The 23,423-nt window shown below is 39.1% G+C and overlaps 1 protein-coding gene across 1 annotated transcript in view; it reads left to right on the forward strand.

Annotated features, from left to right (window-relative positions):
* The window catches only part of SVEP1 (sushi, von Willebrand factor type A, EGF and pentraxin domain containing 1), a gene marked incomplete at its 5' end in the record, with an annotated part of 79,966 nt that overhangs the window by 5,427 nt on the left and 51,116 nt on the right, over positions 1-23,423 (forward strand). The window contains 17 exons of the mRNA XM_010005461.1: positions 3,530-3,727; positions 6,168-6,286; positions 7,638-7,767; positions 8,433-8,540; positions 8,776-8,907; positions 10,268-10,462; positions 11,478-11,599; positions 13,261-13,369; positions 15,282-15,470; positions 15,797-16,030; positions 16,554-16,715; positions 17,437-17,598; positions 18,417-18,578; positions 19,246-19,340; positions 20,500-20,596; positions 21,247-21,360; positions 22,247-22,360. Of these exons, the coding sequence (XP_010003763.1) occupies positions 3,530-3,727; positions 6,168-6,286; positions 7,638-7,767; positions 8,433-8,540; positions 8,776-8,907; positions 10,268-10,462; positions 11,478-11,599; positions 13,261-13,369; positions 15,282-15,470; positions 15,797-16,030; positions 16,554-16,715; positions 17,437-17,598; positions 18,417-18,578; positions 19,246-19,340; positions 20,500-20,596; positions 21,247-21,360; positions 22,247-22,360 (2,442 nt within the window). The remainder of the gene's footprint in view (positions 1-3,529; positions 3,728-6,167; positions 6,287-7,637; positions 7,768-8,432; positions 8,541-8,775; positions 8,908-10,267; positions 10,463-11,477; positions 11,600-13,260; positions 13,370-15,281; positions 15,471-15,796; positions 16,031-16,553; positions 16,716-17,436; positions 17,599-18,416; positions 18,579-19,245; positions 19,341-20,499; positions 20,597-21,246; positions 21,361-22,246; positions 22,361-23,423) is intronic.

Genomic DNA, 23,423 nt, shown 5'->3' on the forward strand with positions numbered 1-23,423 from the left:
CCCTGCGGCCCCCCCCCAGCCGCTCTTCCCCAAGCCTGCAATGTTGCACGGGGTAGTTGTGACTCGAGTTCAGGATCTGACTCTGCGCCTTGTTGAACCTCATATAATTGGCCTCAGCCCATTGATCCAGCCTGTCCAGGTCCCTCCCTAGAGCCTTCTTACTCTCAAACAGATCAACACTGCCACCCAACTTGGTGTCATCTCCAAACTTACTGAGGGTGCAATCTCCTCACCCACATCATTGTGAAGATACGAAGTTGAATTGGCCCCAACACTGAGCCCTGTGCAACAGCACCTGTGACTGGCCACCAGCTGGATTTAACTCCATTCACCACCACTCTTTGGGCCTGCCCATCCAGTCAGTTTTTTACCCAGCAAAGAGTGCACTCATGCAAGCCCTGAGGAGACCAGCTTCCCCAAGAGAATGCTGTGGAACATGCCTACTTCAGCATACCTCCTTAATTTTCCTCCTCAGTTATGCTTTCCAAGTGCATACAACTAATGGAAAAAATGTATGCAAATCTAGCATGTCTCTTATGGGTTTGAACATTGCAAGGCTTGATGACTTCTTAGATCACCTATGGAACACACTTTCTTCCTCCTTTATTAAAAAAAAAATAACTCCTGCATAGAAAAGAAAACATTAGAAAGGAAATATGTCATATGTTTAATTAAAACAAAGACTGAGAGTTTAGGCATAAAAATATTTCAGTCAACATATATGTATTGACAGCATAACTTTATGTGAAGATGCTGCCTGGTGTGGAATATTGAACATGACAATTCAGGGAAGTCTACCAAAAAATGAAAGGATAGATTTTTAAGAATTCAGTCAGAATTCTGTTCTGCCTGCCTACAATAATGACAAATTTGGTATTTTAATCTTCAAGTAAAAAGAGTTAACATTTTAAAACATACAACACAAAACAAGGTATGTTTCTAAGATTGACTAAGCAAAGTGTATTATCAAGTTTGGATGGTTTTTTAACTGCAAATACTAAAGCCAGTGACAAAGTTAAGCAACTCATACGGAACCCACATGATGGCACAAAGAGTGCAATGTAGATTTAAACAGAAGGCAACACGTGTCAAAAGGTTCTTCTTACTCTGTGACTCAGGGTCACGATTCTTCCTCTGAATACAAATTCCTCTGAGTACAAATTTTGGAGATAAACAATTCTCCCTTAAAAACCTAAATCTTTTAAAATCCTGCAAAAGCAGGCAACCTCTTCAACTATGGTAGCATTTCTCAGTCACTGAAATGGAATTATTCTTCATTTATCCCAGTATAAGAGAGAGGAGAGCAAAACTCCATGTATTTTAAAGATTAAGTATTTGGTATTTTCTTTAATGTGTAATATTTCCCACTATCTACATTTACTAAGTAATGCCTGGAATGAGCTGTTCTTTGATGCTAATGAAGCATTCAATGAAGGATTTGTCTTTGTGGGATATACCAAGAATCAGCTCTGAAATATCCTGCTCTCTCCTGCATCAGCCTGAGCTCTATTTGTACACTGCTACTGTGATGGTTGTAGTCTCCAATTCTCATTCTCTCCTCCTAAGTGTAAAGCCTAAATGAAATTACACGTTGATGCGAGACACAAGTACACAGTCTTTGCAACTCAGTCCCCAAACTTCTTAAATGAGGAATGCAAGCCTAGTTTTCCATTTAATCAAAGTGGTTTTATCTTAATTACCTTAATGACACTGATACTTGGATATGCATTCAACACAATGAAGTGGCAAATCTGTCCCAGAATTGAGAGCATACCATGAATATCCATTCTCATTTTGATTTGCTAGTGTCTGCTAAAAATGGTGCAATCCATAGGTCACAAAATCTCTGCACAATGATCACTCAATGTTTATACTTAATTCTTTCCCTGTTTCCTCATTTTTTGTTACTGAAAACACATAGGGGATTTCTGGTTATGTGAATCTTTGATGTGGAATATGCAGTACTGTTCTTTTCTTCATTCATTGGGAGTCATGTGGAAGATGCAGTGCATGCCTAGAACTACTTCAAATTACAGTCACAAAGTCAGGACAACCAAAGCCTCAAATTAACTCACACTTATGACCTTGGAGGAGAACTAGAGGTGGGAGGTATATTTTGTCTCTCCTATTGCTTTATTTTATCTAGAATTCTTGTGCCTTGGCAACAGCAAAAAAAAAAGTAATTAGAAAATGTGTCACCCTGATGTCTGTGTGTGTAAAGCAAATGCTGCGGTAGCTGTACTTGCCAAGTCATGTTTCAAAATTAGCCACCATGACTGACTATATTTTGCTAAATAGAAGTAAAAACTTTCACAAGGAAGGAAGTACAAAGAAGTTACAGTACCTTGTGGTGTGCTACATCTTCCTACTCTGACATCTATATCTCTCATCTTGACAAGGAACTACAGGATCAGATTTGCCTAGAGGGCCAGGCGCACTGTCTCTTAGAAGAACTAGGAACAAGCAGTTGTTACATATTCCCTGTGAGAATGGCCTGCCAAATGAAATATGCTTTACAAGGATAATGTACACTGTCATGGAAGATATTGAGATCCCTGTTCTATACCAAGTAGCTAAAGACTTTCTGGTGCTTTCCCAATTCCTGGTACAGCAGAGTAAGTCTTTGACATGTCTTGCAGTACTAGCATGCAGTGCTGGCTCAACTTTCCGTCCTACCTCCAAAACCTATTCTGCCTCCATGAATAACATGGGAAGAACATGCATGGAAGCCACAATTTCATGTAACTCCCCAGTACCCTGCTCTCTTCATATATTTTGTAGTGATATATTTTGGCTGTTGCTGGACCTATGGTATGTGTTTACAAGCCAAAAAAATGTTCAGCTTGGGCCAACAGAAAACCAGACTACACTGTCCTCTGAAATGTACCTCACCAGACCTGCATATGAAGATCTTAAGCCTGCCTCTCAATGACCTTCCACACCCTGGCTCTCTATTTTAGAGATTGCCTCCAGAAGTTACAGCTTTTGTTGTCATGTTTACATTATCTGGGAAGGTGGATTTTAAAACATCCTCTATATGGTAGGTTTGCCAAAACAGGCAGTTTGTGCTCATGAAATGCCTTTGGAAAGCTAAGGAGAAAAAAATCTAAACCTTTGGCAGATATTGTAATCCACCTTTCTGCAGTTTGCAACATGTATGGTGCCATTAAAAGATCAAGAGCCAGAAGCATGCTAGGATTACAAAAAATTATTATTAAAACAAGCAAACAAACAAACAAAAACAGAGTAAGCTGTAGTGGAGCTACATGAAAAATACCATGTTTCTGTCACAGTGAAAACCACGGGCAAGGAAAAGGAAGACCTGAAATCCTTGGTGCTGTTTACATCAGTCCACACTGGAGGACAGAGCTTCAGCAGGTCTTACTGTTTTGGTGCACTCATAAAGCGTTCAGGCTCTTTTAACAGTTTGTGTTCACTCTGAGTTGTTGTAATACTTTATTTGCAGATTTGTTTGAATGTATTCTTCATGTATGTCAGTTAAAAGATGTGTACTACTGATCTCTTGTAGAAATGCGTTGCCCAATCCTCCAGAAACCAGCAGGTGTTACAGTTCTCCCTCTCAACTGTGGGCTGGAGCCTGCTGTTTCTGGGACCATGTGCCAGCTCAGCTGTCCCCAGGGATTCGTATTGGTTGGAACTACAGAAGAACTAAGGTGCCTTTCACTTGGGAGATGGAGTGCAGACATCCAGGAGGCTCTGTGTAAAGGTAGAAACGGCACAAAATCTTTTCTGTGTACATGTGTTCAGGACTGAAGGGAAGCACATGGCTGAGTGAGGACAGATTTGAACTGGGGAAATAATGATTTAAAACTGTCTGTAAGAAGTGCTGCCTGGACCATTGTAGCTTGGCCACCAGATTTACCTGTAGTTCATAATGAAAATGTGGAGAAAATGTGTTGCTTGAGTGCTATCTTATAGTGCTCATCATCAGCTGGCTCTCCTGTGGTCCATCTCACTAGTGTTGCTGGGAAGGGGCCTGCTAAAAGGCCTGATGTGTAGGTAAATTTGAAATTTTGAAGTAGAAGTGAAATCTTTTAGCTTAAAGGTGATCAAAGTAGAACCCACAGCTTTAGTAAAACAGCAATGATAATACTACTATTACTGGTTTAGCAAGTTTATGTAAGCCCTAAAGTCAGAGTCTGTGTAAACACTTGTGTAGACAGTGGCTGATAGGCAGACCGTAGAGGACTGGCTTGTTTCATTTATCTATGAACTGACTGTGGCTGCTGACATGCTCCAAGCAACAGTGCACAGGAGTGAAGGCCAAAATTGTCTGGCACAAGTGCAGAGAGTATAAAGATGGGCAAAAGATTATTATATGCCTTTGAGTATGGTTCTGCCATATTTACCCACCTCTTCTAGAAGCATTATTTATTCCCTTACACACATGCACACTGAGTTGGAAGGAGTTTGGATTATAGGAGGATACAAACAGAAGGGCAGTTCCTCTTGGAATATGCTGTTCACCTCTTCATGAATTATTGTCCTTCTAGAACTTATGCTTCCACCCCAAGCTGGGGTTCTCGCCAGCTACTGACTGAAAGAACAGTACAGAAAATAGTTACGGCAGTAACCATGCCAGGTCACTTTCAGAAACTGAGGTGGGAACTTTCATCTCTAAAATGGCCAGGAAGATTTTATGTGTTTCTTTAAACATATTATTTCCCCCTCTGTGGTGTGCCATATTGTTTTTCTGAATCTTTGTGCATAAACCTGCGCCAAACCACAGTTTTTAATATTTGATGGGATCCCAGCACAAGGCTACAAGCTAAAGTGTTTGGATCAAGATAAATCAGCATGGCTTGAGTTCAAACTTTTAGATATTACCAGTGCATAAAATCCTAAAATAGGAGGCACCAAGAAACTCTGAAGATCATTCTTCTCTAGCAAAAATGAACAGTTGCATTTCAATTGCTTTCATTGTGGTTATTGTCTCTATTTTGCTGCCAACATATTTGGCCAGTTCAAAATAGCCATTTTCTTTCTGACTTATTTATTATTCTTTTTTACAGAGTTTCACTTTTAAATGGAATTTACCCCAGTCTGAAGGCTGTGGTCAGGGAAATGTGAACCATAACTGGTAGTTGTTTAGAAGTGTGCATTTCCAACAAAATTTTCATCAGAATGAGTTCAGAGAAAGGCAAAAAAAAATATTGCTTTGCACTATTAATTATAGAGGTTTAATTGCCTGAGTTATGTCTTTACTGGAACTGTTTAGTAATAAAAATATAAGTGATATCAGTTCTGAGTTGTTTTAGAGCCTCCTGGGCACAGATGCGTTCAGAGCAGAAAGCTGTTGTCCTTGTCTCATAAGTCTAGAGAACATTTATCAAACAACACTACAGCAATAATATGACCTGACTACAAATGTTCTGGGAGGCCCTGTGCCAGGGAAATGAAGAAGTACTTTAGGTTTGTCAGGGAAACTTGAGGCTTTAATGGTGGTGGTGATGTTACCCATATTGTACTACCAGTCCATTGAAACCATCCAGCATTGTCACATATGTCACAGAAAGACTCCATTTGACCTACATAATGCCTCGTAGCAGGAATTTATTAATGGAATGTTTCCAGCAGCTGGTGCCAGAAATCTTGCTTTTCTTTTTTTTTTTCAAGTTGGTTCCACACAATTCTCTGGGGAATATGAGCATCACTACTGTCTCATTGGTAGTACCTATTTAATGCCACAAATACTTTTTTTTTTTTTTTTAAGTCACTGATTATCAGAAACAAATGTTAACATCTGTATTTGTTATGTGTGTGGGCAGTGAAAGGATAGAGAAGCCAGCCATTCCTTCTTAGTGAGTATATATGTGTAGCAAATGGATGAATAATAAAAGAAACAAGTTCACTCTGTCTATTTATTTCTTTTTTCTATAGTTATATGTAGAATCCAGAGCCTCATTGTGCTGTGATGTACAAAAAAACAGCACAAAATAGTCCTTTCCCCAAGAGAACTTACTGTTTATATATGAGCCCATGGGCAAGAATTAAAAATGGGCAGATACAGGAAGTTTACAAAAATACATGCTTTTATATTCGAGGCAGCACAAAAAACTGGTTGTAACAAGTTGCAGTCTAACTATTACAGAGGTTTTATTTCTGTAATCCCACATACAAAACTAGTTTGTCTTTTTCTGGATCAGATATTGAAGCTCCTCGGATCCACTGTCCAGAAAATATTGAGACTGAGACTCTGGAACATCATAACTCTGCTAATATCAGCTGGCAGGTGCCAACAGCTGAGGATAACTCTGGAGATGAGGCAAGTTAAAATCTATATGTTTGACTGGAGGCAGTCTTTCTATAGCTAGCAATTTTAAATTTATTTTTGAACCACTAGAACAACATCTGATAAGCAGGATTAGAAGAAAACTCTACTGAAAAGTTTGTATCTTGAGAATTCAGCATTTTCTTGCTTAGTTAGGGTTATGTGGTCACAGGCCACTGCAGTGTTTAAGTGCATAAAATCTCAATATGGTTAATTTATGTGGTCAAAAGAAAGAATGTACCCTTGTTTATAAGACGGACACAGCTGCTTTAGAATGTGAAGAAGTTTAATAAACTCTTCTCAGAAGGAAGTAAACGAGTTCATTAATCTAAAAGGCTAACAAGAACATGTGATAAGTAAGAGCGCGTTTCAGCTTCCCAGGTGAGCCATCCCATACAAGGTTCAGATGTGGGTGTTTTGCTATCACGAGTATCAGAGATCTGGAAGTGGAGTTAGAAAGAAAACTTGCTCCAGAGCTGTTTCACAAAGAGTAACAAACATTCCCTACTGGCTCAGAAGTGATCAAGTTACAGCAGCAGAGTGCTTTACCATGAGTCAGCAGAGGAGCAGTGACTCTTGAGTGTGATTTTAATTTGCTACAAACGCAGGAGTTTTTTGTGCTTTGAAACTGTGAGTTGTCCCAGTAAAAGAGGTTTTAAGTTCACACTTTTTTTTTGCTGTAGCATGGCCATGGTCAGGTACTGTACCTCTGCTGACACAGGTCCTTCATTGAACTATAGAAAACAAGTGCCTTAGCTGTTCTTTTGCAGGAAAGTTCCTTAAGACAGTTCTAACCTATGTGAAAGAGCTGTAGACAGCACTTAAGTGTCATTTGCTTCTAATACAGGGTTCCTTTGCCATGCCACAATATTTTGAAGCATCTGTGGGCTATTGACTCATAAATATAGGCAGATTAAAACTGGATATGTTAGTACTTACAGCCCACCACTGTCTGCCCCATTTGTCTCTCAGGGCTGTTGCACTTGCAGCTGGAGAACTGAGCTGCAGACAAAGCAGGTTCTCAGCTGACATATGGTGTGCTCAGTGCAGTCAGGCAGGCAAAAGTCAGTCTTGAATTGTTTTAATGCACAGGGCTGTAAACTGCAGCAGGTCAGCATCCAAGTCCTAACTGAGTAACTCCCTGTTGCTATAAAGAAGGCAGCCTTGAGAAGGGGAGCAGAGCAGTCAGTTGCAGTCTACCTTTGTTACTCAAAGAGGCTATTTTCACTAAGAATGAGTAGGCTTGACATTGGATAAAAATATTTTGTGAGCATTTCTTGAAACATGAGTGTCATGATTATTAATGAGCTTTGTTTTCTGAATAACAATTGTTTTCCTATAAAAGGTCTCAGTTCACGTTACCCCAGCTTTCATACCACCATTTCTTCTCCCAATTGGTGAAGTTGCCATTACTTACACAGCAGCTGATAAGTCAGGCAATGAGGCAAGCTGTACGTTCAGTGTCAAGGTTATTGGTAAGTGCTGGTAAAAATAACCGGGGGAGAGTTTGTCTTGATTGAAACCTTTACATTTTGTGCACAAAGATATTGTGAGTCACTGTGACCTTAATGTGTACAGATATAAGCCCAGGAATAATATAATCTCTGTAAATTCTTTGCTGATCTTGGGTCACAGTTTGCATAGCACACAGTCAGTGCTCCCAAATATTCAGTTTTGGTTGTGTTTTGTTCTGTTGTTCATTCTGAAAGTTAAGATTTTTTCCTTATGCTGGCAGACAGAATACTTTAATGTGTTGTCACATACTACCTTCATCATATATAGTATTTTTTTTCTTCTTGAAAGACTCCAGCAAAATTTGCAAGGTTCTCACACACTGCTGATGCAAATAATTGTTCATCTATTTCTGTGAGATGGTATTCAACACTTCTGTTAAACAACGTTTGCTGTCTAGGAAGCAAACAAAATGCAGAAAACATGAGTTCAGCAGAAGAATTAAGTCTTGTCCATTCCCTTAGCATCTACCAGTTGTAGCACCTTACAAGTGTACACCCAATTTTATTGTACCTTCAGATGTGAACTGAAAACTTCTGTTTACCTCACTTCTTCTGTTTATAGATTTCATTTGAGTGTAGAGGTGTTTCAGTAAGCTAATGTCATGCCATGCCTTCAAATTCTGCAGATACAGAAGCTCCTGTAATTGACAGATGCAGATCTCCACCACCCATACAAGCAGCAGGGAATGAGACCCCAGTGATGTGGGAGGAACCACAATTTTCAGATAATTCAGGTGAGATAGTGCACCCAAAAACATCCATCAACAGTGGAAGGCCGGGAGACTCCAGTCTGTTCACTTTTGATCCCTTAGAGTTTAAGGTTTTTTGGAGGTGTTTATTACTTATTTATTTTTAAGAACGCATAATTTGGAAGACATTCTACCACTGTCCCTCTCCATTTGTTGAGGTTGGGTGTTAGCAACCCTCTTTTAGTAACTGATGTTCTAGGTTGTCTTTTAACTCTTCTAGGTGCTCCACTGACTGTCACCAGCAGTCATGCATCTGGAGATCTCTTTCCCAAAGGAGACACAACAGTTCAATACTTAGCCATAGATCCCTCTGGCAATAACAGGACATGTGAGATCCACGTTGTCATTAAAGGTTTGTTGTCTTATTATTTTGGTCAAGACTGTATGTCGATTGTTTTGACTGCATATCATAAAGGATACAATGGTATTCCACTTTTTCATTTAGTCTCCACTTTTTTCTTTTAGTTACTCCCATTTCATATTGCCGGAACTTCAAGGCAGTCAAGATACTTGTTAGTTACCAGCGCATCAATTGTCTTAGGACTGAAGCAGCACAGCAATGAATTTGATCTTATAAACTCAAGTTTAGGTATAAAAGTAATGAGGTTATGACTCTTTACGTAGTAAAACTTAGGGTAATTGATCCTTTTTTTTTTTCTCAATGACAGATACAATTTGAAATTTATTAAAAGCTATTATTGAAGTGTTACTTCAAATCTGTAGTTAAAAAGCAAAACTGTACAGAAGTGTTTCTATGATCACCTACAAATATTGTAGCAGATACCAGAACACTCTTCACTCTTTAGGAGCTGTCCATACTTAAAGATATACTGGTGGATTTGTGTTTATAGTGTAGACATGAACTCCCCACAGTTTACTTCCTTCTTGAAAGGCAAAACAATAATTTGGCAGATAATGTATTAAAGATTAAAATTCTACTTCATCATATGTCTCAGTGGTACATCTGTATAAAAAAATGTTAATTAAGAGAGAATTTAAAATCATGTTGACTGGAATTTTAGAAAAGGAAAGCTGTAAATGGATGTGCTAATTTCTGATTTGCTGTAGATCTTAACCAGAACAAGCCAGTGCCTAGAATTGGCATTATTTCAAGCTCTACACCACCTCAGACTTCTTGTAGTTCAGTGCTTGTGACGTAATTTCTCTGACATTCACAATCTCCTTTACAATTGGCCTGTAAAATAGTTCATAACTGAGGCTGTGCTGTTAGTCCATCCTTAGGTAATTCTGGCAAGCTCAAGTCTTGTTGCAATAGTGCAGAATGGGTAATGTTTAGTTTCAGAATTCAGGATGTATACATTTTGCTATAATTCATTGTATGAAAGTTCATCTAAAAATTTAGATTAATATTTTATATTATTTTAGTAAGTACATGCTTGAGCATGCACGTCGAATAAGTACAGAAGGGTTAGGTCTTGCTTTTCTGAGTTTTTTAATTTCTCATATAGATTACAATTTTTTTAAGTCTTCACTTTTCTTGATTTCAAACTCCAGTGGCAGAGTTTGAGCATAATTTAGCAGTAGCCTGATCGTGCTGTTATGGAAGTAGCAAATCATTCTTCCACAGACTTGCCACAGAGACAAGATCAGGTTGATACCAGGTACTCCAGGAATCCTATAATTTATGTTTTCCTGTGTGCTTACCTACTTCATCACATTCAACAATATATAAATCTTCATTTTGTTCTTAGGTTCCCCCTGTGAGATATCCTTTGAGCCTGTGAATGGTGATTTTACATGCAAATCAGATGAAGTGGGACTTAATTGCACATTGCAGTGTGCAGAAGGGTACAGCTTTTCAGAAGGATCAAGTGAAAACTACTATTGTGCATATGAGGATGGTGTCTGGAAGCCGCCTTATTCTCCAGAGCAGCCTAGCTGCTCTTGTAAGTCTGACTGTTATTAAAATGGGTCTGCAACTCATACAACACTGTGATTAACAATGCAGTAAATACAAATATTTTAGAAATTATTACTTAATGATAAAAAACCTTCTTCTTGTGTCTCGGAATTGTTAAAAATATTGTGAAAGAAAGTTTGAAAGTCCCTACGTGTTGCTTCAAAAGCTGTCTAAAGCACAAAAATAGTAATTAACTGGAATTCTAGGAATCACACCATAGCAAAGATGACAAAGTAGACAGAGTCTGTCTATGAACTGGTATTTGAACAGCTTTCTACAGACACTAAGAATGTGTTTTCAATGGGAGTTTCAGCAATACTTGCAACTTACTGGTCCAAACGTACACTGATCTAGTTATCACCAAATCAGAAGTGTGTATGTACTTTTCTTTGAGATCAGCACATGCAAAACTTCAGCTGTGGAATCTCCCCACTTTGGGTACATTTTAATAAAAAATGTATTAGAGCTAGATATGAAGCCAGTCTTTGCACCAGGTTATAGAATCACAGAATCATAGAATGCTTAAGTCAGGAAGGGACCTTTAAGATCATCAGGTTCCAAACTCCCTGCTATGAGCAGGAACACCTCCTACTAGACCAGGCTGCACAAAGTCTCATCCAACCTGGCTTTAAACACCTCCAGGGAGGGGACTTCCACAACCTCCCTAGGCAACCTATTCCACCTTACTACCCTCATGGTGAAGAATTTCTTCCTGATGTCTAACCTAAATCTAACGTCTTCCATTAAGAAACTGCTAAAATAGATACATGGAAAACCTTTTTAAAATACCTGTTAGCTTCCCCAAAAAAATCCTGTCAAAGGGTGATATTCAACTGCATTGGCATTCATTTTCATGTACACAGCCCTGGGAATTTACATTGCTGATTTAAAGATAATGCTTCTTAGCTTAATGCATTCCAGTTTTAGCCTTAATAGTCTTGCTTTTAGCTCTGAAATTCTTGCACTGACCAGTAAAAATTTGTTTCTCCAACATTTTTCAGTAAATCGTTTTGCAAACCATGGGTTCAAATCCTTTGAGATGCTCTACAAAGCAACACGATGTGATGACAACAATCTTCTAAATAGCTTTACTGATGCATTCCAGAGTGCGCTTGGTAAAATGGTAGGTTAGTAAATATTCCTTTCTTTAACGTATTTTAAAACGTAGCTAGTTGTTACTTTTCCTGTCTAACTAATTTCATACAAGGAGAATACAACAGAAACATGGAAATAGAATTTCTGCTTTTTCAGAAGATGACACGTCTCCTTTAAAAATTAAGATTATTCACTAGCATTTTAATGTCCTTCAGTTTAGTCTTCAATGTGAAATTCTATAGGACAGAATTATAGAAATGTCCAAGTAACTTAGAAACCTGTCTCTCCTAGATTTTCAGTAGGCAAACTGAACCTGTGCAGTTTTGAAAAGCTCGGTCAGTTGTCCCCTAGCCTCAGTGTTGTTTTGAAAGTTGAGTGTGATTATAAAATGTATATATGTTATAGACAATATGCAACACATATTTGCATACAATATAAACTGATATACATATATACAAATAGATAAGTCCCACATTTGATGCCTAAGTCCAGGCACTTAAATCCAGTAGTAGTGATTTAAATAACTTGCTCAGTTTTCCTGAGTTTCTTGCATTTCTGAGTTCTCACTCTTATCAGTAAGAACTGCATGGCACTAAATTTGAAGGGGGGGCATGCTCCTTCTCTACCGTGTCTCTTGCTTTCCACTTCAGTATCACAGTTTACCCTGTTCTGCCTTGCTTCAGGTTTGTTCTCTTCCAGTAGAGAAATCTTGACTTGCTTCATTTCTATTCCTTTTTCCTAAGAACCAGCTACCACTGGGTTCTAGTGCTTAAACCATTACTATGACGAAACAAAGTAGAAGGCAAAAATAGTGACCTGCCCAAGCAATTGGATCAAAACACAACAATCTGAAAAAAAAACAAGAAAAAGTAAAAATATACTTATTCCTACTCCAAGAAATTGTAGCAGAGATCTGAAAAGGCAGAAGGAATCAGCAGCATCCATATTTTTAATGAAAATTGATACAGAAAAAGCAAAACAATTCCAAAACATGACCTAGAGACCAACTTGTCCGAAACCTTTCTGGAAAAAGTAAAAAGTACAGATTGTATAAAAAATCATGCATTCATCTGTTCCTGTCTAATCTCCAGTGCTTTTTTTGGAGAGAAGGAATCAACAATACCTGAAAGGTTTCTGTCAAGTTTTCTGTTATGTGGTTTCTGTCCTTCTCAGATGATGTTCCCTGTCCTCTGAGGTCTCTTGGTGGAATACCTGAGTCCCTTTCCATGGGTAGGTAGAGGTGGATATGAAGAACTAAGGTTTGGAAGCTAAGAGCCTTGTTGTAAACATGACAAAATTCCATGTTACATAGCTGGAAGAAAACAGATTTTTTTTCAAATGTGTGAGCTTTCCTGTCATCTACTGCAGGGAGAAACAAGTCTGAATTTATTTCTGTGTTTCGGGATCTCACATGCAAGAGCTGTTAACTGAGCAGACATCTTCTCTTACAAAAAAGATTTTCTGTAACAAAGTGTGTATGCCTACGAGTTGCCCTCTTATTTGCTGGCTGTATCAATAAAATATACTTCTTCCAGCAGACATTGCCAGGGTTGTAAGAGATACGAAAGGGAAAAATTCAGTGTCATTGGCAGAACCAGTGCTTTGCTTTCTAACTGGAAGTTCTTGGAAGTCAAGGGAGTGAAGCTATGTGTGTTTATTTTTTAATGTTATTCTTCTTTATGTTGGAAGGTCCCATCATTCTGTAATGATGTTGATGATATTGACTGCAGATTGGAAGATCAGACACAGAAACATTGCTTGGAATATAATTACGATTATGAAAATGGATTTGCCATTGGTAATTATCGGTTGCATAGATTCTTAGCCATCTATGTTTAATGCAGCATAATTCTTTTTGTACTGAAGTGCACCACATGTTATGTAAGATATTTTTTTTTAATAACTGTAGAGGTCTTAAGATACTAAGCAATTACATAATAGGTTGTATATTATGGATGCATGTTACAGAGTTGTTTGCTGTTCAGTTTTGATACTACTTCATATATAGTGTAGAGGAAAAGCTTACTGAGGTGCCTCAGGATGAGGAGAAAAAAAGCACACACACACAGAATCATACAAACCTGCTTGGTTAGCCTGGAAGAAAGCAACTTTTTAAAAACACATCATTTCAAACCAAAATACTGAAAAAGTACAATAGGTAGTTCTGGAGATTGTTAGGAAAATAAGGTGAATCCTTGATGCTGTTTCAGATAAAGACAGACCCCTCACAGTGCAAAGCCATATGAACAGAGTTTGCCCGTTAGCTGTGAAATGACTGCCTGTATGCAAGGGCAGATGCTGAAGGATCACTGTAGCTGTATCAGAGTGAAAGCTTTGACAGTCCTAGTGATTGTTTGCACTCTGTTTTATGCCAAGTAAGTTGTCATCTTCCATCCATTTTCGAACAGGTTAGTGTCCATGTTGTACTGCTGCTGTCCTTGGCATTTCTGAGTCCCATGGGGGTGCTCAGCACAAAGGCTAACCACAGGTAACTTACATTGCCCATCTTAGCAGGAGAGATTTTGGTAGATCAACATTTGAATGCATACTCTGTCATAGGACTGTGGCTCTTTCATAGATTTATAGTGGAGTTATTTGGTAGAGCTTTCTGCTTATTCTCACCATTCAGACATGCTTCACTGAGTTGGAGAGCACATTTGTGTGTAATCAGACACAGTGGGACTGGGTGTTCAGTTTGCAGTTGTCATCCAGGATAAGGATGAATATTGATGACAGCTGGAGCTAACTTGTAAAGGCACTTGGAGCAAACAGTGTTGAGAACACAGGAACATCTGGTTTGTGTCAGCCTCTTATCAGAATAATCTTGTTGCTGTTTTTCTGGAACTGCTCATGATTTTACACTGGTGGGGCAGGAAAGAACTCTCTGGGTCATATGAGACAGCAGTTTTGAAAATTATTTGTGGAACACTCACACGGTGTTAACTGTAAAGCTGTTGGGTTAGCTTATCCTAGTTTTCACTGTAAATGAAGTATAATCCAGGTGACTGCTTACAGGTAATTGGCAGATTTTATCTTCATGTGTTTTTTTTTAAAAAGAGCTAGATCAATGAAATAGACCATGGCCTTCTAGATTTAGTCATTATGAAAAGGTAGATCATGTACAGCAACAATTGTTTCTGGTTCAAAGAATGGCAGAAGTGAAGGGTATTGCACAGGGGGTGAATTTAACTCACTGTGTGTAATAGGAGATGCCTGTCTGTGGAGGGCAAATACAAAAGGTAATGCTACCAGCCTTTTCTGAGAGGACAATGGTAGAACTATAGGAGGTGTGAGAAGATGCAAGACATGTGGCATAGGCCTTGCTGCTTGTAATTGGGTAGAAAGAGGAAGAGAGATCAATATGGAATTGTTTAAGAAGTTGTAACTGGCAAATAAAGAGTCCTTGCAAAGCAGAGCAAGAGAAAGAATTGCAATCTGTACCTTCTATAGCAGTATTTCTTTAAAGCTTTGGCTAACTGTGCAAGATTAAGGATCTCTAGGATACCAGTTGGGATTGAGGCTGTTTTTTTCTTTTTCTCTAGTCAAAATGCTGCTACAATAGACACTTCAGTGGAGACAAAGCCAACACGCATCATCTAGCACTTCAAACAAATTCAATTCTATTGAGGCTACGTTTTAGAAATAAGTACAGGCACTTGATTTTCTACATGATGTTGCTTCTCTTTTTTCGCTTTCTTAATGCCTCGCAGGACCTGCTGGCTGGGGTGCAAGGAACCAGCTGGATTATTCCTATGATGATTTTGTTGATGTAGCACAAGAAGATGACTTATCCAAGCATCTCTCTGCCTCTGTAAAGGCTGCACCTGCTCGAGTCAAAAGGCATAAGATGAATGTTCCAATGACTGACCACAAAATAAAGTTAATATTTAACATCACAGGTGAGAGAAGTCAAAATGTCATCCTTCTCCTGTTCCTTCTTTTTTAAAGACGTAGTTCTCATACATTCAGTAAAACTTAGCCTTCAGTTCACAAAGCCTGCTGGAGATGCCTGTGACAGTTTCTGAAGACACTGAGAGCCCTATTTCATCACAGACTTTCTTCCTGGGGAGAAAGATCTCAGCCTCCTGTCCGTGGAGGGCATTGTGCATATGGCCTACTTTCCACTGGCAGGTTTGGCTGTAGCACTCTTGATGTACTCCAGAGAACACTGGAAGTGCTGACTGTAAAATTTGTGTACTTTTTGTGTTTTCTGTTTATATCCCAGCTAGCGTGCCACTGCCTGATGAGAGGAATGATACATTGGAACTGGAAAACCAGCGACGGCTCCTTAAAACTCTGGAGATGATCACAAACAGGCTGAATAGGACTCTCAATAAGGACCCCATGTATTCTTTTCAGTTTGCATCTGAACTCATTGTAGCTGATGGCAACTCACTGGAGACTGAAAAGGCCTTTCTTTTCTGCAGGCCTGGTTCTGTGCTGAGGGGAAGAATGTGTGGTAAGCCAGATTACTGCTGCTTACATGTATTTAGAATCCTTCTGAAAAGCAATCTTCAGATTACACAAAATTTAGACAATCTTTGCAGAGAGTTATGGTTTGACACAGTCCAGTGCTTGTGGTCTCCCAGAACAATAAACTGCAAAAACACTTTGTGCGGTTTGACTTCCAGAGAATGTTTATGTTCCTAACCGAGGCCTGTGAAAAAAGGACACTTTTGTATCCAGGATTCCACTCCCATGGGGAAATAAGGCATATCCATGCTTGGTGATACACAGGAAAACAGTGCATGGTATGCAGTCTTTTAACCCTAATAGTCTTGTGAGTGATGTGTAGCTAAGACAGGAAATTGTATTGCATTTCCTTTGTGTACTAAGACCTTTGCAATGCTCCGGAGAGATACTCCCTTTGCTCAGGAACAGTCACATTTCATAAAACCAGAGTTTGGCTAAATGGGATCTCCAGAGGCAAGACAAGTATGTGTATCTATTCTGAAGGAATCCTTATGTTTTATACATTACAGTCAACTGCCCTGTGGGAACCTATTACTCCCTGGAGCATCATACCTGTGAAAGCTGCTGGACTGGATCCTACCAAGATGAAGAAGGGCAGCTGGAATGCAAAAGCTGTCCATCTGGTAGCTATACAGAGTATCTACACTCTAGGAGCATCTCTGAATGCAAAGGTGAGAACTTTGTCTTCCTCAGGCGCTAACCTCCGAATGCCTGGTGGCAGCATCTTGGTCCCCATTGTGGAAGTATGGGAATGAATTTAGCCTGTCAGATGAGGAGCAGCTCTAGCTGCCCCTTGATGCATAGGTAAAGAGGAAAGCCGGGCTTTCACCAGTACTGTGGCATGCAGGATGCCTAGGCAGATGCTTTAAGAAGAGCTGGCCTTTGAAGCTTTGTTAATTTCTGTCTTCACTCTGTGAGATTGTGTGCCCATTTTCCAGACTAATACACCTGTGATAATGCCGTTCTTGTCCTTGCCAGACCCTCCCCATCCTACGGTAATTGAGGGTGGAATGTCAGCACTCTGCACTACAGTGCTCTGGCACTGTGCACCACAGCACCACTATTTCTTTGTGGCTTGTTCTGAAAAAGAAGCTGTTAGCTTCATTTCCTGTCTGTTGTCATACCATTTTGTTGATTAAAAAGCAGTAATTGAGTTGCAGTAAATCACGTGTGAATCTGAATGGGAGAGAATTAACTGGTTAAGATTTCACAAATGGCTGTCTGTAACTTAGCACAGTTCCTTTTTTTTTCCTCTTTGTACCTATGAAGTCCTTCTGAGTAAACTCTAGAAGTCCCTGTGATATATATTGTGATTTTAGCATTATTTTCAGAGGTTAGGAGCCATGTTTCCTCTTGAACATTGCTTAATCTTTATGAATTCTTCTGCCTCAGCTCAGTGCAAGCAAGGAACGTATTCACGAAATGGTCTTGAGACCTGTGAAACCTGTCCACTTGGCACATACCAGCCAACATTTGGATCCAGGAATTGCATCTCTTGCCCAGAAAATACATCAACTGTAAAAAGAGGTGCAGTGGATGTCTCAGCTTGTGGAGGTTTGTAAGAAAATAGGCTATGAAATTTTAAAAATTAAATTCTAAAAATTTCTAAGTGTTGTTTAAACATCCACTAATGTAATTCAATTCATCTGCCTAAGATTGAAAACCCCTGCTGATTAAGTGACAGGTAACTTTCCAATAGCAGGATTGTTTCAAGTGCTCTCTTTCTGATTTTCCAGATGGATTCTTATCTAAAGATGACTAAAATGAGATATGGTTTGATACCTACATGAAAATAAAAGCTTTTACCTTGCAGAAGAGAAAGGCAATGACTGGGTGTTTGACACAAACTGTAATAGCATCCAGATCTTCTATAAAAATACTGAATTTTTACACAATTTATTCCCTAAAATTTTTCAAGAAATTGGCCTCTGTCAATTGCCCATCCCAATTGTCTTTGGGAAGCTTTGTCAGAAGATTCCTAGCGGAAATAGTCTGTAAGGATTAATATTACAAAAAAGACTTGTCTTTTGCCCTTACTCCTTCTTGAAGAGGAAAGAGAGGGGAAAATTAAAAAAAGAAAAGGTGTGAGAGATAAAAGGGGAAGGAAATTGTGTTTGAAAGCTGTCCCCAAGGCATCAAAGGAATAGGTAGAAATTTTTCGCAGATATTTCCATAATCCCTGGAGATTATGTCACCCAACAGCACAAGTTAAATAAGCATCTCCTAGATGTGAATTCCTGGCAGGTTTCACCCTATTCCTTTAAGTCTGAGGAGGAACTATGAGGGAAGGAGAGAGACTGACCAGGAATGAGTGGGGGAGGTATAGTGGGAGTGCCAGAGATCACTCAAAAAAAGTCCTTTTGTTCTTGCAGTACCATGTCTCGCAGGCGAGTTCTCTCGTACAGGTTTGACACCTTGCTACCCTTGTCCCAGAGACTACTATCAGCCAGACCCAGGGAAGTCCTACTGCTTGTCTTGTCCCTTTTATGGAACGACAACTGTCATTGGTGCCAGATCCATCACAGATTGTTCAAGTAAGTTGAATTAATTCTGCTGGAGAAAGTGAATAAAGGGAGCATGTAAAGGATGGCCAGGAGTACTCTTAACTGAAACATCTCACTTACTCTCCTAACAAATGCAGACCTCCCATTTCAGCCAGTGAAGTTCATAGCTGGTTTTGCCTACTGGTGTTGCCTCTGTGTTACATAGAAGGAAAGACTGTGTGATACGTACCAAGGCTCAGTAACAGAATACAATACAGAGTGTGTGTGTATATATGTATATATATTTATCTTTGTGTATATATCTACACATTGTAAAGGATGTGTATATATGTATGTGTGTATATATATATATGGATATATATATGTGTATATATATGTATATGTATATACTATAGAGTTATATACATATATAGAAATATATATGTATATATGTGTGTGTACACACATAAAATGTATTTTGTATGTACACACACGTCCATGTGTTTAGAAATATATGTGCTAACAAATACATATCTATGTATAATACATATAAAATACTACATGGTTACTGTAAAGTATGGTTTGTTCCTACAAACTCACTTTTTTCAGCTTATCTTTAGATGCATTGCTAACATGCAGTTACTATGCCCTCATGAAATAAGAAGGAACCTTGCCATATAGTATTATTAACAGTTCTTTCATATCTTTTTCTCTTTAGGTTTTGGCTCTACATTTTCAGCAGCTGAGGAAAGCATAGTTATGGTACCAGCTTCTCCAGAAAATATCCGCAAGCAGTACAAAGTCAGCAGTCAGGCAAGAACAAGATACATTTTCCAACATTATCTCAAATGAAAGGAAGAGTGCCCTATGCAGGAGTAAATTACTAAGGCCTTTTAAAATGTAATTGCTATGCTGAAGAAATCAGAGTGATAGTCATCAGAACAGCACTCAAACTCTTTTTGAAATCATCAAGCACTTCTGCTGAAAAAAAGGAGGCTGCATCAGCTATTGGCAATATTAAATTCTAGACTTGAGGCCATCACTTGATGTATGAAATATTTATTGCACTTATAAAATAAATGTAACATCCATGGAGAGGGTTCAGCCAATCTGTAAAAAGTACATTGACCACACTCACTCATCTGATGTCTTCTATATGCTGAATTCCAGAAAATGCTACCAGGCTTATGAGTCCCAGATGTAAAATCTTTGTTTTACTTATTGCAACAGAGATACACTAGAGAGGAGGCAAGCAGAACTCCCTTCTGCTGTGAGTACCCTGTTTGAAATACAGGCAAGTCCTCATATGATAGGAACTATGCCAGTGACAATGTTTGCCAGAGATGCTGTTTTACCACAACCATCTCTCCCACAGTCTGTGCCTCTGACAGGACTGCTTTGTTTTAATCTAAATATTGTGTACACAGGAGTAATGTTGACTGATGATAAATTTGGCCTGAACCATTATGTAACATAAGGACAGGTTAAAACATTATTTGCTGTGGTTTTAGTTGGCTGTTTACTGAAGAGCTTTGCTGAATTCAGGTTTAATATGTAAGAAAAAATAATGCCACACGGTGAGGTTCCACACAAGTTCACCTGGTGACCAGTAACAGAAAGCAATTAGCCAGAGTAAAAGGGTGCAAAGTGCAGAGCTCTGATAGAGAAGAAAGCATAATTTAAAATGCCACCTGTAAATCATAGCTAAGAAAGTTGTAAGGGAGGAACATGTAATGATCACATTTCAGTAAGTATAAGGTCATTTTAAAATAGTAATTCAGGTTTCTGGTTTTTTTTCTCTAGAGAAAACGAATAGCTGATCTGAAGAGACAAAGAGGAAGAGCTAGAATTTAATACCACTAACATTTTTCTCCCAGTTTTTCAAAGTGACTGTAGAGTGTGCAGTTTAGAATATTTTGTTCTACCTGTATTTCCACCTTTACTGTAATTGTTTATTTCTTGCTTCTGGCAGGTCTTTCATGAGTGTTTCCTGGAACCATGCCACAACAATGGGACATGCAAACAATTGGGAAGTGGATATATTTGCTTATGCCCACCTGGATATACAGGTAAAAAAATGAGCAGCTGGTGGGGGAGCTAACATGTCTCCATACCCTTAACATGAGCAAGGATAAAGGAGAAAAATATTTCAGTGCAAGAGCATAGCCTAACTAATTGGAATAGCCATCACAGGTTTACCATATGTAAGTATTAAGAAAATAAATAGTTCTTCATGTTATCTCTTAATTATATCATGTTTGGTAGAAAAGGATTTTGAATGGGGCTTCTTTCAGTGGTGTGAGCAGATCTGAAAATGCTATCACTTGGCAATATTTGTGATTGGTGAAACTGGATATTTGCACTCTAAACATCTAATTCCACTGGATCTGCCTGTATTCCTCTTCATTGTTAGCTTCCCAGATGCTTCTAAGGAAACAGAGGAGTTATTACTCAGCTATTAGCAAGAACTGATTTCTGTTACTTCTGATAGGTACTAAGTACCACTATCTGGAACTGAGCAGTCTGTTGCCCAGTGTCTATCGTGCCTTTCTAATAGCATTTTAAGTCTGTGTTAAAACACAACCTAAAGAGAAGATAATAAACCTGAATGCCTGGTCAGGTACACAGCCAATCACGTTTTCTTACGTTAAGTAGTCATGACTTCTGAACAATTTCAAATTTTGATGCCCTATTCCTATTCCTTTATTTTGCATTCTAGGCTTGAAATGTGAAACAGAGGTTTATGAGTGTAAATCATCTCCTTGTCAGAACAATGGAATGTGTAAAGATGGCATTGGGACCTTTGATTGCCATTGTCAACCCGGCTATTCAGGTAATTTGTTTCACTTCGTAACTCCTCTTCAGACAGTCATTGTTTCTGTGCCAGGTAGATAGCACAAAACATGAGTGGTATTTAAATCCACATTTGTGGATTATAACAGGAAAGCAACCTGATCTACAGGTTAGAGTAAGGTTCTACAGTATGTGAATATGTTTTGAAATAAAAGGATGAGTATTCAAGGTTAAGGACAGTCTGTATGTGTGTGTGTGCGTGTGTGCTCCTGTTTTGTGACATTTCTGGTCTGAATAAAAAGGAGTAAAGTTTAGGGAATTAATAAATACTCACAGAGAAGACGCTTGTGAGACTGAATATGACCTGACTAGACAAAAAATTCATGCAGTTGCGTTACAGCAGCCCTATGAGTAAGTGAGTGAGCTTTTTCTTACCTTTTTTTCTCAGTCCTTATAACTCTCACCCACATGCATGTTGAAGGTATTAAAATCTGTGAAGAAACTAACATGCTTGAGTACTTTGGCAGTACAGCACCTGTTTTCTAAATAATGGAATAAACTATTGAGGAGTTAATTCTGAGTGATTAAAAAAAACAGACCTGGTGTTTTCCACCCGAAATGGTCTCCCACATTTTTCATGCTTATGGCTATATCTTTATCAACAGCAACACTTGCTGTGTTTTTTTTAAACTTCATAAAGGCAAGCCATCTTTTTCACATCTTTCACATCCCAACATCTAAATAACAGAGGTGATCTCTGTAGGTGTTTACAGTAGTGCAGTCAGACATGGGATTTTATCACCTGATTTCAGTAGCCTGTTGTTATGCAAGCAGTATGGTGCTATTCTGTCTTCCACATTCAGTCAGTGCAGCATGCAAGCATTGACCATGTCCTGACAATTCCTTTTAACCCTTGTTGTTTTAAGGTCTCTTGTGTGAGGAAGACATAAATGAATGCAGCTCCAGTCCATGTTTGAATGGAGCACACTGTGTTGATGGCAAGAATGGTTACCACTGCACTTGTGCAAAAGGATTCACAGGTATGCCTTTTTCTGTTTAAGTCAACCTTCACTCTTTCTGACCAAAAAAAGATGTCTTCCTACCCTGTCCAAAGTATTTCGATCTCACTGCAGCATATTGCACGTGCTATGTGTTGATATTGATGTACTGGATTCCTTAGGTCCATGTAATCTCTTAGAGTCCCTGTAATTAATTTTAATTTAAAAATAAAAATATTGTAACAGTAAACAAAGTGGTCTCTATTAAAGCTGCTACCCATACCCACTCTTGGCTTTCTACTCTTTTCATAAATCACAGAATCATCATGGCTGGAAGGGATCTCTGAGATCACAAATTCCAACCATCAATACAAAAACAAACAAACAATAAAAGCAAACCAAACCAAAGAAACAGAACAAAAAACAGACAAAACCACCAGAGCCTCAGCCACTAGAGCATGCAGTGAAGTGCCACATCTACATGTTTCCTGAATACGTCCAGGGATGGTGACTCCACCACCTCCCTCGGCAGTCTGTTCCAGTGCCTGACCACTCTTACAGGATAGAAGTTCCTCCTAATACCCATTTTAAACCTCCCCTGGTGCAACATCAGGCCATTTCCTCTTGTCCTATTGTAATTTACTTTAGAGAAGAGACCAACACCCACCTCCCTACAAGTTCCTTTCAGGTAGTTCTAGAGGGTGATGAGGTCTCCCCTCAGCCTCCTCTTCAAACTAAACAACCCTAGTTCTCTCAGCTTCTCCTTGTGTAACTTGTTCTCTAGACCCTTCACCAGCTTCGTATCTCTGCTCTGGACATGCTCCAGCACCTCAAGATCTTTCTTATAGTGAGGGGCCCAGAACTGAACACAGGATTTGAGGTGCAGCCTCACCAGTGCCAACTACAGGGGCACGATCACTGCCCTAGTCCTGCTGGCCACACTATTCCTGATGCAGACCAAGATCCTATTTCCCTTCTCAACCACCTGGGCACACTGCTGGCTCATGTTAAGCCAGCTGTCAGCCAACACCCCCAGGTCCTTTTCTGCCAGACAGCTTTCCAGCCACTCTTCCCCAAGCCTGTAGCATTACATGGGGTTGTTGTG

Source organism: Chaetura pelagica, unplaced genomic scaffold (assembly GCF_000747805.2).
Source record: "Chaetura pelagica isolate M959 unplaced genomic scaffold, ChaPel_1.0 scaffold349, whole genome shotgun sequence".
Classification (NCBI taxonomy): domain Eukaryota; kingdom Metazoa; phylum Chordata; class Aves; order Apodiformes; family Apodidae; genus Chaetura; species Chaetura pelagica.